General features: G+C 61.4%; 1 protein-coding gene across 26 annotated transcripts in view; it reads right to left on the reverse strand.

Annotated features, from left to right (window-relative positions):
• Positions 1 to 13032, reverse strand: part of FBRSL1 (fibrosin like 1) — an 84096-nt gene that overhangs the window by 64069 nt on the left and 6995 nt on the right. For 25 of the 26 annotated variants that reach the window (XM_040251566.1, XM_040251564.1, XM_040251554.1 and 22 more), the window contains exon 2: positions 3829 to 4029. In XM_040251566.1, coding sequence (XP_040107500.1) covers positions 3829 to 4029 — 201 coding nt within the window. Of the gene's footprint in view, positions 1 to 200; positions 2981 to 3828; positions 4030 to 13032 lie in introns of those variants that run through there. The other variant, XM_040251562.1, reaches the window with a different exon arrangement.

Genomic DNA, 13032 nt, shown 5'->3' on the forward strand with positions numbered 1-13032 from the left:
AAGTGCCTTCGGTGGCATTGAGAAAAAGACCCCTTCCACAGCGGGGGCTCCAAGGAACAGGACAGGAGGAGCCGGTCCATTAAGTAGGCTGCCAGGAGGGCGTGGAGGATCATTACAGCGAGCTGCAGCCCCCCGCCTGGGCACCCCCTCCCTGGCTGCTCTCCTGCAACTCAGCTGAAATGGAATAAACAAGAGGCAAGTCCAGATATGCAGAAAACCACTTGTTGGAATAAATCACTTTCCATACGACACAAACTATGTTAAATTACAAACACTGATGCTATTATAAAAATAATGGCACAGCACTTTTTATTTTCTTTAATCAGAAAAATAAGCCCCATGTTTCTGGGAGGGAGACCAGGTATCTGCAGGCCCTGCTCTGGGTGTCAGGACCCCGGAGTGTCAGGGTCTTCACGACCAAGCAGGGAGGAAGGCTTGGGCCTGGAAACCGGGGTGGGGTGGGGTGGGGTGTGGGGGGCGGTGCGTGTGTGTGTGGCCTCTGTGAACCAGGTTAGTACTGAAAGTGACCATCACAGCTGGGTGAGACAGGCGCACAAAGCAGAGCCCTGCTGGCCGACGCTGCTCTCCCACCTGTGCTGGGACTCCAGGGGCAAGGGGTGGATGACCCTTGAGTGCAGATGTGGGTCTGGTAGTGGGGTGGGGGTGTGGCAGAGAAAGCCTTGTAGTGTGAGGTCTGTCTTGACGGGGGCCATCCTGGGGGCCCGGGAGCCAGAAAGCTGTAGGGGACAAGTGGGAGGCTGGGAGCAGACATTCTGGGAATGGCCTTGGGCCCTGCAGGCTTTCTTGGTCCAAAGCTGGGGGGGCGGGTGGGAGACTCTGCCCTCCGCCTCATTGCCTGGCCATCAGGGTGGAAACAGACTCCAGAGGGGACCTTCCTTGGCACCAGCAGACCACCATGGACGGCCCTGAGCATTCTTCAGGCCCTCTCTCCACAGTCACAGGACCCTGGAGCTGGGCAAATGCGACCCTCTGCCAGTGGGCAGGAAAGTAGGGGCCCAGGCCAGGCTCTGGTTGTGCCCACATTCTGCCTGGTAAAGGGCGTGGGGAATGCACACTGGCCAGATGGAGAGAGGCTCAAGGAGAGCAAGGCCTACAGCTGGCACACCTCCCAAAATCTCACACAGACACACACACACTCTCTCTCTCTCCATGGACACGGGCATACTTGCAGACCACACACTGTACATGCACACACAAGCTCACTCTCTGAACAGTACACCTGGGCATGGAACTCCAACACTGAAGGACAAGTGGGCACTTTAGAGGCACAGAGAGATGCTGAAGGACCGCCCCCCCCCACCCCCAAGCCTGAGCCTTTGGGGGTAGCTGTGTTCCCTCTCCTGGGGGCGTGCATGTCACAACGCATTGGGCACAGTAGGGGTGAGCCTGTGGAAGGTGGGAAGGTGCTGAGGTCCTCTCCTCTCTTCCTGGCGCAGGGGGGGTCTCAGATTGGTGGTGGCCCTGCAAGGGGCTCCTGCCTCTGCTGAGCCTCAGCTTCCAACCGCAAATAGCCCAGCCTGTCTGGAGAAGGCCTCTGACCAGTCTGATAACACATCTCAGGCTGCGAGGTGAGGGGGGCCTTGGCCTGGCTCAGCAGAGCCACACCTGGGGTGGTCTGGGAGAATGGGCGTCAGGCTCCAGGACTCACGGATGGGGCCTGGCGGGCCACCACAGGGGTGGAGGATCGAGTCCGTCGTGACCTCAGGGGCTGGCAGGGTTGGCCTGGGGCCAGGAGGGAGAGCTGGGGCTGATGGGCCGGCACCAGGTTCAGCAGGGACTGCCGTGGCTGGCTCAGGGGCCCCAGGAGAGGCCGGCGGGGTGGAGTTGGCCGACCCAGGAGTGAGGGGCGCTCAGGTAAGGGGAGTAACGGCTGGGGCTTGCAGGGCTGGCTTGGGCCCAAAAGTGACCGCAGGGGCTGGCAGGGCTGTTCTGGGCCCAACAGTGGCCGCTTTCGTCGGCAGGGCTGTTCTGGGCCCAAGAGTGGCCGCTTGGGCGGGTGAGGCTGTTCTGGGTCCATGAGTGGCCGCTTTTGTTGGCACGGCTGTCCAGGGCCCAGCAGTGAAGGTTTGGGGGGGCCAGGCTGCTCTGGGGCTTCAACTAACTGTTGGGGCTGATTGAGACCAAGCAGTGACCGCCGGGGGCGGCTGGGCTGGCCCAGAAGGGATCTTCGGGGCTGGCATGGGGCTAGGAATGCCCGCCGGGGGCAGCAGCACTGGCCTGAGGGTGAGCTGGTGGGCCGGCGACGTGGACGCAGCATGAGGAGCGACTGAGGGGGCTGACACCGCTGGCACTGGGCTAGCAGTGACCGAAGGGGCCGGCACCGCTGTCCTGAGGATGCCCTGCTGGGCTGGCCACGGAAACACGGGCCCATCCACGACCGCACGGGCCAGCAGCGGTGCCAGAGGGCCAGCAGGGACCGGCAGACGTGGCATGGGACCAGGATGGACCGCAGGGGCCGGCAGCGGTGCCACGGGGCCAGGATGGACCGTAGGGGTCGACAGAGGTAACACGGGGCCAGGATGGACCGTAGGGGCCGGCAGCGCTGCCACGGGGCCAGGAGGGAGCGCAGGCGCCGGAAGCGCTGCCTAGGGGCTAGTGCCCAACGTGGCTGGTGGGGCTGAGCTGGGAGTGACCGCTGGGGCCGGCAGGGCTGATCTGGGGCTGGAAGCAGCTGCTGGGGCCGGCAGGGCTGACCTGGGCCCAGAAGTGACCGCCGGGGCTGGCAGGGCTGTCTTGGGCCCAGAAGTGACCGCTGGGGCCAGCTGCGCTGACCCGGGAGTGGCCGCTGGGGCTGGCAGGGCTGCCCGGGGTCCGGGGAAGCCCGACGGGGCTGGCAGCGCTGACACGGGGCTGGGAGTGACCCCTGGGGCTGGCTGGGCTGGAGCTGCTGCTGGCGCTGGGCCGGGCCGTTCTGGTCCCAGTGGTTGGCTGGGAGCGGCCCCCCTTCTGGGGAGCACACCTGCATGGAAGAAAGAGCACGTGTCCACCTGGGCAGGTGTGTCTGTAGACCCCCCATCCAGCCCGGGTCCCTGAAACATGCTGCCCCCTCACCAGCATTCCAATCCCCAAGGGAGTTGAAAGTGGAGTGTGAAACACCAAGAAGAACCCCCTCTCTGAACAGAGGCGCAAACCAGTGAGTCCCTGAAGAGGAAAGCAGCTGCAGTGCTGAGCCGACACCTAGGACAGAACCCTGTGCTCTGGGAGATAAGCCCCTGGCCCCAGTCTCCCTGCCCCATGCGAGCTGGGCTCTGAGTGACAGCAAGGATCACCCCCCACTGAGGGCCTGCTCCCAGCGGGGCTGCTCCTTGCGCCTGGACCACCAAACAGAAGTGATGTGACTCCCCCAGTCTTGCAGACACTGCGTTTCGCATAAGTTTAGCACATGGAGAGCACCGAGCAATGAGCCTGGACCCCACGCATTACAGACACGCTGGACACCCCGTAGTCGGCGGAGCCTGACAGACGCAATGGGGAAACGGGGCCAGCCTATCAGCGGTGCACCCTCCCGTCCCGCCTGACACAAGACACCCCCGCCCCCAGTTCCTGGCCTGGCGTGGCCTCTATCTGGCTGTGACCCACCCGAGGTGCCTCTTGCCTCTATTCAGGACCCTCAGACTTCCGGCGGACGGGTGCCCCTGGCCCCAGTCCACGTGTGCCCCATACCCCACCCCCGACAACGACGGAGCACGTTGCCAGGGAGGCCCAGCTGACGATGGGTGGTGTCCAGGTGCTGCTGTGGCCCCGAGGCTGCCCGGGGGCAGAGGGCACGGAGCCCGTGGCTCTGAGTGGGAGGGGCCCGGGGCTCACCTGCTTGGTGGGCTGCAGAGGGACCTTCTTCTTCCCTCGGTCACAGGGTGTCTCCAGGTCCTGCTCAGAGCTGCCTGCCTCCAGGGGCCGCCCGTTCTCACTTGGCTCTGCAGATGGGCAGTTTTCTGCCTCCCGGGGCTTCTTGACAAGGCGACGTTCCCACTTCTCCTTCCGCTCGTGTGGCTTCAAGGCCATGTCCTTCTGCAGGGCGAGGAAGAACACAGCCAGTTAACCGGTGGTGACACGTGGAGCGTTAGCTATACCCACTGTGACACCACGAGAGACTATGCTGTGCCAAAGGTGGGGCCCTGCGCACGTACCAGCGCCCACCTGAGGGGCCGCGGCCCACGCCGCCCTCCACAGCGGGCTGTCAGCCTACCACCCTAAGCTTGCGAAGAAGCCTCCCACCCTGGCAGGGCCACGTGAGGGGAGTGAAGGCAGATGGAGGGACGGGGAGGGCATAGATGGGTCGGATGAGTATGGGCGGGCCTGTCAGGACTGGGGGTTTGTGGAGGATGACTGGGGTGTTTCCCAAAGAGCCCAGCCAGTAATAGGGTGCCCTGATCCTCGGCCCAGTGTGAAGTCTCAGCCAAGCTCACGGGAAGCAGGCACTGAGACTGATGGCTGTGCTGGCCTCTGTGAGACATGGCCCATCCTGGGAGTGGCCCTCAGATTCCCAGTCTGAGACCAGGGTGAGCCCTGGGCTGAAGGCCATTAGCACAGTAGCTGGCCAAAGGCAGAGACTGTGCAACTCCAGCTGCCTCCTCCTCTGGTCCTGAGCCACCTGTGGGTCTATCAGCCCAAATTCCCTGCAGCCTGGAATCCTGACTGGATGGGAACTGTCCTGGGAAAGCAGTCTCCATCTCAGCCAGGTGTGCAGGGCTTCAGCGACCCCAGATCCAGCCCTAGAGCAGAGATGTGGGCCAGCCCTGCTCACAGCTGTACCCAGTGCCCGGAGCTGAGCCTGACACACAGTGGGTGTTTAACAAGCATGTGTTACACTGATGCTGACAACAACAACGTGGTCTCCCATCCCATCAAGCCTCCGCACTGCCTGCACAGCTACTACTATGCAGAGGTCTGGACGTCCCACTCCCCCGACCCCACCGACACACACAGCCCTGCTCATGTGTCCCGAACCCAGGAGGACCTGGCATTGGTATGTACTGAGCAGGTGAGGTGCCTCTTGCTGGCATCCACAAGGAAGCTGGAGGCAGCTCCAGCACCACTGGGCTGCTAAAGAGAGAGGCAAGGAAACGCCAACAAGGGACTCAGCAGATTCCAAGAGCATTTGAGGGAGGGGAGGAGGAGGAAAGCCTGAATGAGCGCAATGGTGACTTTATCCCATGGCCCTGCAAGAAGTGTCCCTAGGTACTTAAGCAGGTGGCAGGAAGGACGAGGCCCCAGTCTGCTCTGGTCCCCTGGACCAGAGGCAGGAAACAGGAGGTGCTGTGCTTGAGGGTGGGGTCCTCCAACTCAGGGTCTACAGCCACCTCAAGAAGACTCCACACGTCCCTCTTTCCACCCAGTGAGCGGGGCCCACACTTTCCAGAATTCACCAGGGGCGCCGATGAGGCCAACCAGACTAGAGTTGTCCCTCCAGACACAGAAGCACCCTGACTGCCCTGTCCGGTATGGCCTGTGGCCCAGCCCGGGAGCAACCACGTCCAACTGCAGGCTAACTGACCACCCCGCTCCAGAGCTGCACATGGCGGTGTAACAGATCCCTCCCGTCTCCCAGGCCCAGACCCACGGGCACACAGACCTGGAGCGCGAGCAGGATGTGGGGAGTGAAATGCCATCCACCACCTCTCAAGAGGGAGCATGCCACACCCTGTGATGCCTGCCCGTTCACCAAGCGCTAGCACGCTCACCTTCCTGCACGTCCCTGCCCTATGCTCAATGTCAACTCAGGGGCACCAGGGAGAGAGAGGGATGGTGTCCCAGTGGGGATGGGGGCTCCTAAAGGTCAGCTGAGCTGGGGGGGGCCACAGGTGGGGCACTTGTCCTGGGACATCCATGAGGTCAGATACCATGCCATGCAGCAGTCCTGCCAGCCTGGAACTCAGGTCCCCACTGATGACCTGCCAGGCCCACTGTTGTGGATCTGACCAAAGTTCACAGGCAGATTCTGCCTGAGCAGCAAGGGGGACTGAGACTCGCTGGGTGCAGAACAGCCCCTTTCCCACGCTCATACTCTGGGCTATCAGACCTGAGACACCCACAGGTCACCTGCACTTTTGCAGCCACCTCTGGAACCCCCCAGGGCACTAGCCTGTCTCAGTCAGAAGGGGCTACTCCCCACTTCATGCCCTGCCGACAAGAGTCCCTGCTGATCCCAGGACTTCCCTTGCCTGCCCCTCCCATAGGAATCAGGCGAACTCATTACAGTGGCAGTGAACGCCGACTGTATGCCAGCTTGGCTCCAGGCACCTGGGGTCAGATCAGGAGGGAGCCAGCCCATAAGGCGAGTTGTCATGACTCCCAAAAGGAGAGAAGGCTAATGCAGACAAGGAAGTGGAAGAGAAGGAGCCGCTTCAGAGGTGCGTGCCTGTCTCCCGGGGATGGGAGGGAGGCCAAGGGAGGCTCTGACGTCTGGCAGCAGTCAGCAGCTGGCCCGCATGTGGCCACGGGCTTCCCTGGGGAACAACACTGAGGCTGTGCCTCCACTGACAGAAAGCACTGGTGAACACAGCGGCACGCTTTCGACACGCAGGGTACTCAATACATATGGACTCCTGGTGTGCCCATGACACATGAATGCCAACCCCTTTACAGACGGAGGCCAAGGCCCAGAGAAGTCCAGAGAGATTCCTGGTCACCCAACTGTTCCCACCCAGGCCCTGGAAAGCAGCAAGGCTCCCGGAACCCCCACCTGTCCACTGGCGCCAGGCTGCAGGTCTGTCCCCTCATAACCTCACTGACCACCTATGGGTCCCCGCCTGCCCCCAGCCTCCCATCCGAAGGTGGAAAAGGCCGTAACCCACTCAGAAGGCTTCCTCAGGGGAGGGAGGGGCTTTTGTCCCACAAGGTCTTTGGCAGTCGGGACTTGGACTGGGCTGGCCCACATGCAGGGAGCCGCCTGCCACACTCAGTCTACAGATGGAAACACGGGCTTGTTCACACACCCTCCCGTCTGACCGAGCCCCTGTGGCCAGGCTGACGTGGCAGTTGCCAACAGAGGAAGCACGGGCAGACACCACCTAAAGGGCCCACAGATATAAGGAGGCGGGGCTTTGAGGCATCTCCCCCCACCCTCCCCAACACAGGTGTGCACATGCACACCCAGACCCCGCAGGCTGGACAGGAGGCTGGCGCGGAGTCTCCACGCAGGACACTGCAGCTGCGCTGATCGGGCCCCTGGGCCCAATGTCCCATCCCTTGGAGCCCTGCTCCTAGCCAACACAGGTGCTGTGACTTTCTTGTTGCCACAGAAGTGGCAAGCTTTCTCCCCTCACCTTCCCGTGGACCACTTCATTCTGGAAAGAGTAAGCCTCCTGCCCCTGTGTGGCCTGATCCTGAGGTGTGCACCTCACGTGTCACTGTGGGCTGAGCTCTCACAGGGAGGAAGGAGCAAGCACCCAACTCAGGGCCTTCTTAGGGCCATCCAAGGCCACTTTTGACCTACATGGCCAAAATCACAAAGGCTGTTTCTGGTCCAGGGGATAACCTCTGAGCTCTTATGTCTGAGCCCTAGAAAGAGAACAGGGCTGCCCATGACAGAAGTCTGAGCAAAGAGAGAGAATGCATGGATGGTCCACCACTAACCATGAAACCTGTAGGGGCAACCTGCCCTAAGGGGTCACATGGGGCGAGGCAGGAACCTGTCTTTCTAACAAGCATCTGTGAACCAAGGAGACAGAATGGGCTGGACAGACAGGGAAGGGAAGCAAGCATGGGGGTGACTTACGTGGTGTGCGCTGCAGATAGAACCTCCTCCGGGACCCCACCCACTCCGGGCCGAGACCCCTCCCTCCCCCTGCCACTAGCCCCAGCCCCTCTGCAGGTTCGGGAAGGGCCTCAGGAAAACTCTAGGTCATCTCTCCAGACACATCAGGCCACTGCATCATTCACGAGGTTAAAAAGACACGTCTGTCGACCACGAATTGTCCTAACTTGCCACTTTTCCTGTTATTTTTCTTTAAAAAACAACAACCAGATTGTCAGAAAACTTGAAACACTCATGCCTCTCTCCCCCAGACTGAACTCAGTCCAGCTCCATCCCAGCCACAGACCACGGTGGCACGTGGGGCCCCAGGACAGGACCTTCTGCGTCTGGAAGGAGTGGGGGAGCAGGAAAGCCGCCTGCCCTGGCCAAGCTGCCATGCGCCTGGCGTGGGCCCTGTGCAGACAGAGGCTCCCCGGCTTCCACAGGCAGGCGGCCTCGTGCCACACACGTCCTGGCTCCAAGAGAGGCCCATAGCACTTCCCGCCTGAAGGTTCAAGAGGATGAACTCTAAGCCAATGGCCCCACCAGTTTCCTCTCCTGGAAGGAAACGCGCCATCTCAGCAGGATTTCTCCGGAGCAGGGTGCACAGGGGTCCAGACGCCACTCCCACAGCAAGTCACTGCGCTGAGAATGCTCCCAGAACTCCCTGGGCTTCTGTTCTGTGCGTGCAGCTGGTGAACATGAGCCAGCCCTGCCCCTGGTGCCCAAGGCTGGGGCTGCCCTCACCTGTGAGGCCAGTCTGGTGGCGGTGGGGGGGGGGTGGTTGTCTGGGCTCCTTTAAAAGGCTCAGCCATGCCCGGGCACACACAGGGTCACTGCCCTGCCGGCCTCAATTTCCTCATCTGGAGATTGGAGCGGCAGCTGTGCCCAGGCCTGTGGAGGTTTTACCCACAGCTGCTTCTGCAGTCACACTGCAGGCCCGCAATAATGCTACTACAAGTGCTCCCGAGTACAAACGGGGCAATGCGGCACTGCCAAGGCTGTAACAATGCAGGGTGAGCCAGGACCAACTCCAGTGCCCCAGGGTCTGTGGTCATGTCCACCAGTGACCCAGGAACCTCTAGCCAGCCTGGGGAGTTGTCAGCTCTTGCCATCACCAGAGGTGACAAGTGAGGTGACCCAAGAGGGGTGTCCAGGTAGCCCTCAGTCAGCATGGGGCCTCTGGGCCACACCTGCGGGCGCACATGGGCAGATGCAGCCATGCAGACCCCAGCACCCTTGCCCGCACACAGGGGGCCCTCAGAGAGCGTGCTGTGGGGCACAGAGGTGCACAATCTCTGGCCACCCAAGGCAATGGCCCGGCAGTGAAGCCCCTGAGTGACCAGGCCTCAGACCCTCCCCGGACCACTGGGTTCGGGGGAAGCTGCCATGAAATCACAGATTAGATTTTCCTGTAGCAATTTCATGTGACTATTTTTAACTCCCTTAAACATTAATACTATGCACTCCAATAAAATTTCAAACTGTGCTTCAGTAAACCAGCCATGGAGAGATAAAAGTAATTAAAACTGGCAAACACAGACTCAGAATTGTTCCCCTCACTGGGGGCTGAGGCTGCTTGCTCCCACATGGATCAGGCCCTTCCAGGCCGCGGACTCTGCAGGCAAAGGCACGGCCACCTCTCTCCAACTGGGCAGGACCCCCCCTTCCACACTTTGTGAACCACACTGGGGTCTGTTCCCCAATACCTGGACCCCACCCCCACAGAGCTCACCCCTCCTCACCAAACTTGGGCAACTCTCACTCCCCCCTCAGCAGGGTGAGAATGCAGATGGCCCCAGTGTGCAGATGGCCCACCCAAGAGCTCACCACTGCCTCCCACCCCACCTGCCCCTTCACTTCCTGCAGGGAGGCCTTGTGGGATGGCCATGTCACCCTGTCTCCCATAACCTCCTGGACTTGAGGGCCCCAGCAGCACTCTCTGACTCCTGTTTCAGGCATCTGCTCTCTGTGGTTTCAGGAGTTCAGGTCAAATCCCACCTGCCTGCAGTCTGAGTGTGGGCCCCACCCATTCTACCTTCAGAGCCTCACCCCCAGCTCACCTGGCAGGCTGTCATCTCCCATCAGAGTTTGTCTGCCCCAGGGCCTTGGCCCAGCTGCTTCCTTTGCCCTGGCATGCACATGGCTCACTGCCCCTCACCTGCAAGTTTTGGCTCAACACTCCCGCACCCGCTTACCTCAGTAAAATCGCAGCCCCTCCACCCTGCTCCTCTAGGCTGTGGTTCACACCCGGGGGCAGAGACTCCACGTGCAGGTGCTTCCTCCCAGTGACTGGGGGAGCCCGTGGGTTACTGCCAGGGTCTTTCCCCAGGAGGTAACCCTTCCCCTCCCCCCAGCCAGAAAGCAGGTAGCTTCTGCACTGCCCACCAGCGTCTGATGCCAACCCCCAAGTGACCAACTCTCCATGTCTGCAGGTTCTGGGGACATGGGACTTAAGTGCCAAAGTCAGGGAAGTTCTAGAGAGACAGGGAAGGAAGGCCCTGTGAACCACAAGAGGATCTGCCTCCATTTAGACAGGCTTTGCTAGAGGCCCTCCCTGCCCACACAGGTCCTAGGGGCCAGATGGGGGGCTGAGAAGGTCCTCCCCCTGCCCTAACCCCTGCCCTGGGCCCTGCTCCAGGTGCAGGAAGGCCACAAGCACCTCAGCCCCCAGCCTGGGACCTGTCTGGGCTCAGGTGCTGAACTGGGAGCTGGCCTGGCTGCTCTGGGGGGCCAGGTCCAGTCTCCCCTCCAGCCACACCACTTGGTCAGAGCTTCCTCCCTGACCCTTCCTCCGCCTACGTCACACCCACACCGCCCCAGCCCCACACCCAGTATGCTGACTCTCTAGGCCAAGGCTTCCCTGAGGGTCTCCTTGCCCTTGAGGGCTGTTTCCTGAAGACCTCACTGACACCTCTGCTGCTCTGGAAGCTTCCAGAACTTGCCTCATTACATCCCGGTCCCACTGTACTCCTCAGTGCCCTACCCCGAGCACCCGCCCACAGTGTGCGCAGGGCAGTGAGCACCTGGTGAGGTGGGCATGGCTGGAGGGCAGATGGTCAAGGGCAGGGAGTCAGGAGCCCGGCTCCATCAGGACAACCGCAGCCTCGGCCAGTGCCTCCCGGGCCCCAGCTCCCAGCATACAGGCAGGGAGCCCCTCCCAGAGGGACGCCCCCTCCCAGGCCCTGTGAAGGTACCCATCTCTTCCAACATCCACTGACTGAGCCTCTACCATCAGGACAGAGAAGAGTCACCTGGAAACAGAACATGCAGACCCACCCACCCTGTGGCTAAAGTCAAGCCAGACAGATGACTGTCGACGCAGACAGCGGTCTGGGGAAACTGGAAGCACCTGGGGGACAAGGAGGTGTGAAGGTGAACACAGACAGCCGCCTGGTCAGGTCTGCACGAGCCACCACCCAACACCACGTCCATGCGTGGGTACCCCCCGTGACCCAGGCCGAGTCTTGACTTGCACTACACTGGGATTTAATGGTCACAAACCACCATTCTGACCGTCTCTGCTCAGGGCCCCTCAGGCCATGAGCCCCGCCCCAGAGGCTCAGCGCCGGCTCCTCCACAGCCAGACCGTATCCCGTGCTCAACCAGAACTGCCACAGTTCCTCTCAAGCTCGAGGTCCTGGGAGCTCCCCCTCGGGCCCTGGAATCTGCGCAGCTGCAGCCCGGCCCAGCGGGGGAGCAGCCAGGGCGGCTGCTGCTGAACCATCTCATGCTCATGTTCTGTGTGGGTGGGGGATGAAGAAAAACAAGCTCCGAGAAGAGACAGGGAGGTACAGGACCACTAGTAGGTACTTCCACCTTATCACCCCTAGATGAGGAAAGTGAGACCCAGAGCAGGCACAAGGATGCCCTGGCTGACAGGAGGGCCTCAGAAGAAGCATCCTGAGCTTGCTCCTGGGAGATGACGCAAGCTGGGCAGGGGCCAGGGGCCACTCCTAGGGTGCAGGGCCCAAGATGAGGAGGTAGGCAGGGCCAGGCTTCAAGGAGAACATGGGTTCATTCCATGGACAGCAGACAGGGTATCTCCGGGGAATCTGATCAGGAAGAGATGTGATCTCAGGAGTCAGGAGCCCTTGGCTTTATCCAGATGAGTCTATGAGCATTCCTGTCTGACAAATCCTCACTGGGGCTGCAGGTGGAGCCAAGACTGAGGTGAGGGCAGGCTGAGCAGTATGTGGGAAAAGCATTGGCCAGGGGCCTGCCGGGGTCTGAGGATCAGCACACAGCGCTGAGCCTGGGGGCCAGAAGGGATAGCTACAGTATGTGAGGTTAGGTAAGTGATGGGATCATGGCAGACCCTATGGGTCCCCGTGGGGACTGGCGCTCATGAGAGGCGGGAGACCTGGGGCCAGGACCATGAACACCCCTGCCCTCCCCCAAGGCTGGAGAGTGTCTGCAGGGAGAGGAGCAACTGCCAGGCACCAAAGGTGGCAAAATAGGTCAGATTTGGAGCAACCAGTGGGACGGGGCAGGGAGAGAGGATCAGGACATGGCTGATGGCCACACATTGCTGGAGCTCCTGTGGAGGCTGGTTTGGAGGTCCCACCAGGTCCCACCTGATCCCCACAGGGCCAACTCTTGACTCAATGTGAAACTGTGAGGGCCCTCCCTTCAAGGACAGGCAAAACAGGGTGGTCAGACATGCAGCCCCGGGCCAGAGGGGTGAACAGGCGGGACAGGCGGGGGCCCTGCCGCTCTCTGGTTACATGGCCTCCACCCCCAGCCCCCTGCCCTCCACGGGGCGGCACAGACCTAGGTCCTGTGCTTGGTTCTCATCCTGCTCTGCTACTTGCCAGCCATGCAGATTTAAGAAGTGACTTAACTCCTGAGTTTTCAGAGGGGAAAACTGAGGACGACGGGAGCAGCACGCACCTGCTGCAGGGGCTGCTGGGAGGATGAGGTGAGCCGAGGCCCTCACTGCCGTCTTCCTGTTGCTGTGATTTTCGGCACCACCCCTGACTGGGCTGGGCTCTGGTCCCTAGTACTTCCCTGGCAATGGCATGTAAGTGGGGGCCCCCTGACAGGGTCACACAGGTGCCGTGCACAGATGCCTGCTCTGCTTCCCCCAGCACAAGCTGCCAGGTCAACATGTGCAGCTCCGTGCAGAGTCCAGAGGGCGGTGACTGCCCTAAACATCTGTTCCAAGGGAGAAGCAGAGCCGGGGACACTGGAGACGCTTCCCCGGGTCAAGGTCCCTCCCCACATACACAAACGCACAACGGCCTCCCCACCCCCCGGCCCCATGGCACACCAGG

The sequence above is a fragment of the Oryx dammah genome, unplaced genomic scaffold (assembly GCF_014754425.2).
Source record: "Oryx dammah isolate SB20612 unplaced genomic scaffold, SCBI_Odam_1.1 HiC_scaffold_12, whole genome shotgun sequence".
Lineage (NCBI taxonomy): Eukaryota > Metazoa > Chordata > Mammalia > Artiodactyla > Bovidae > Oryx > Oryx dammah.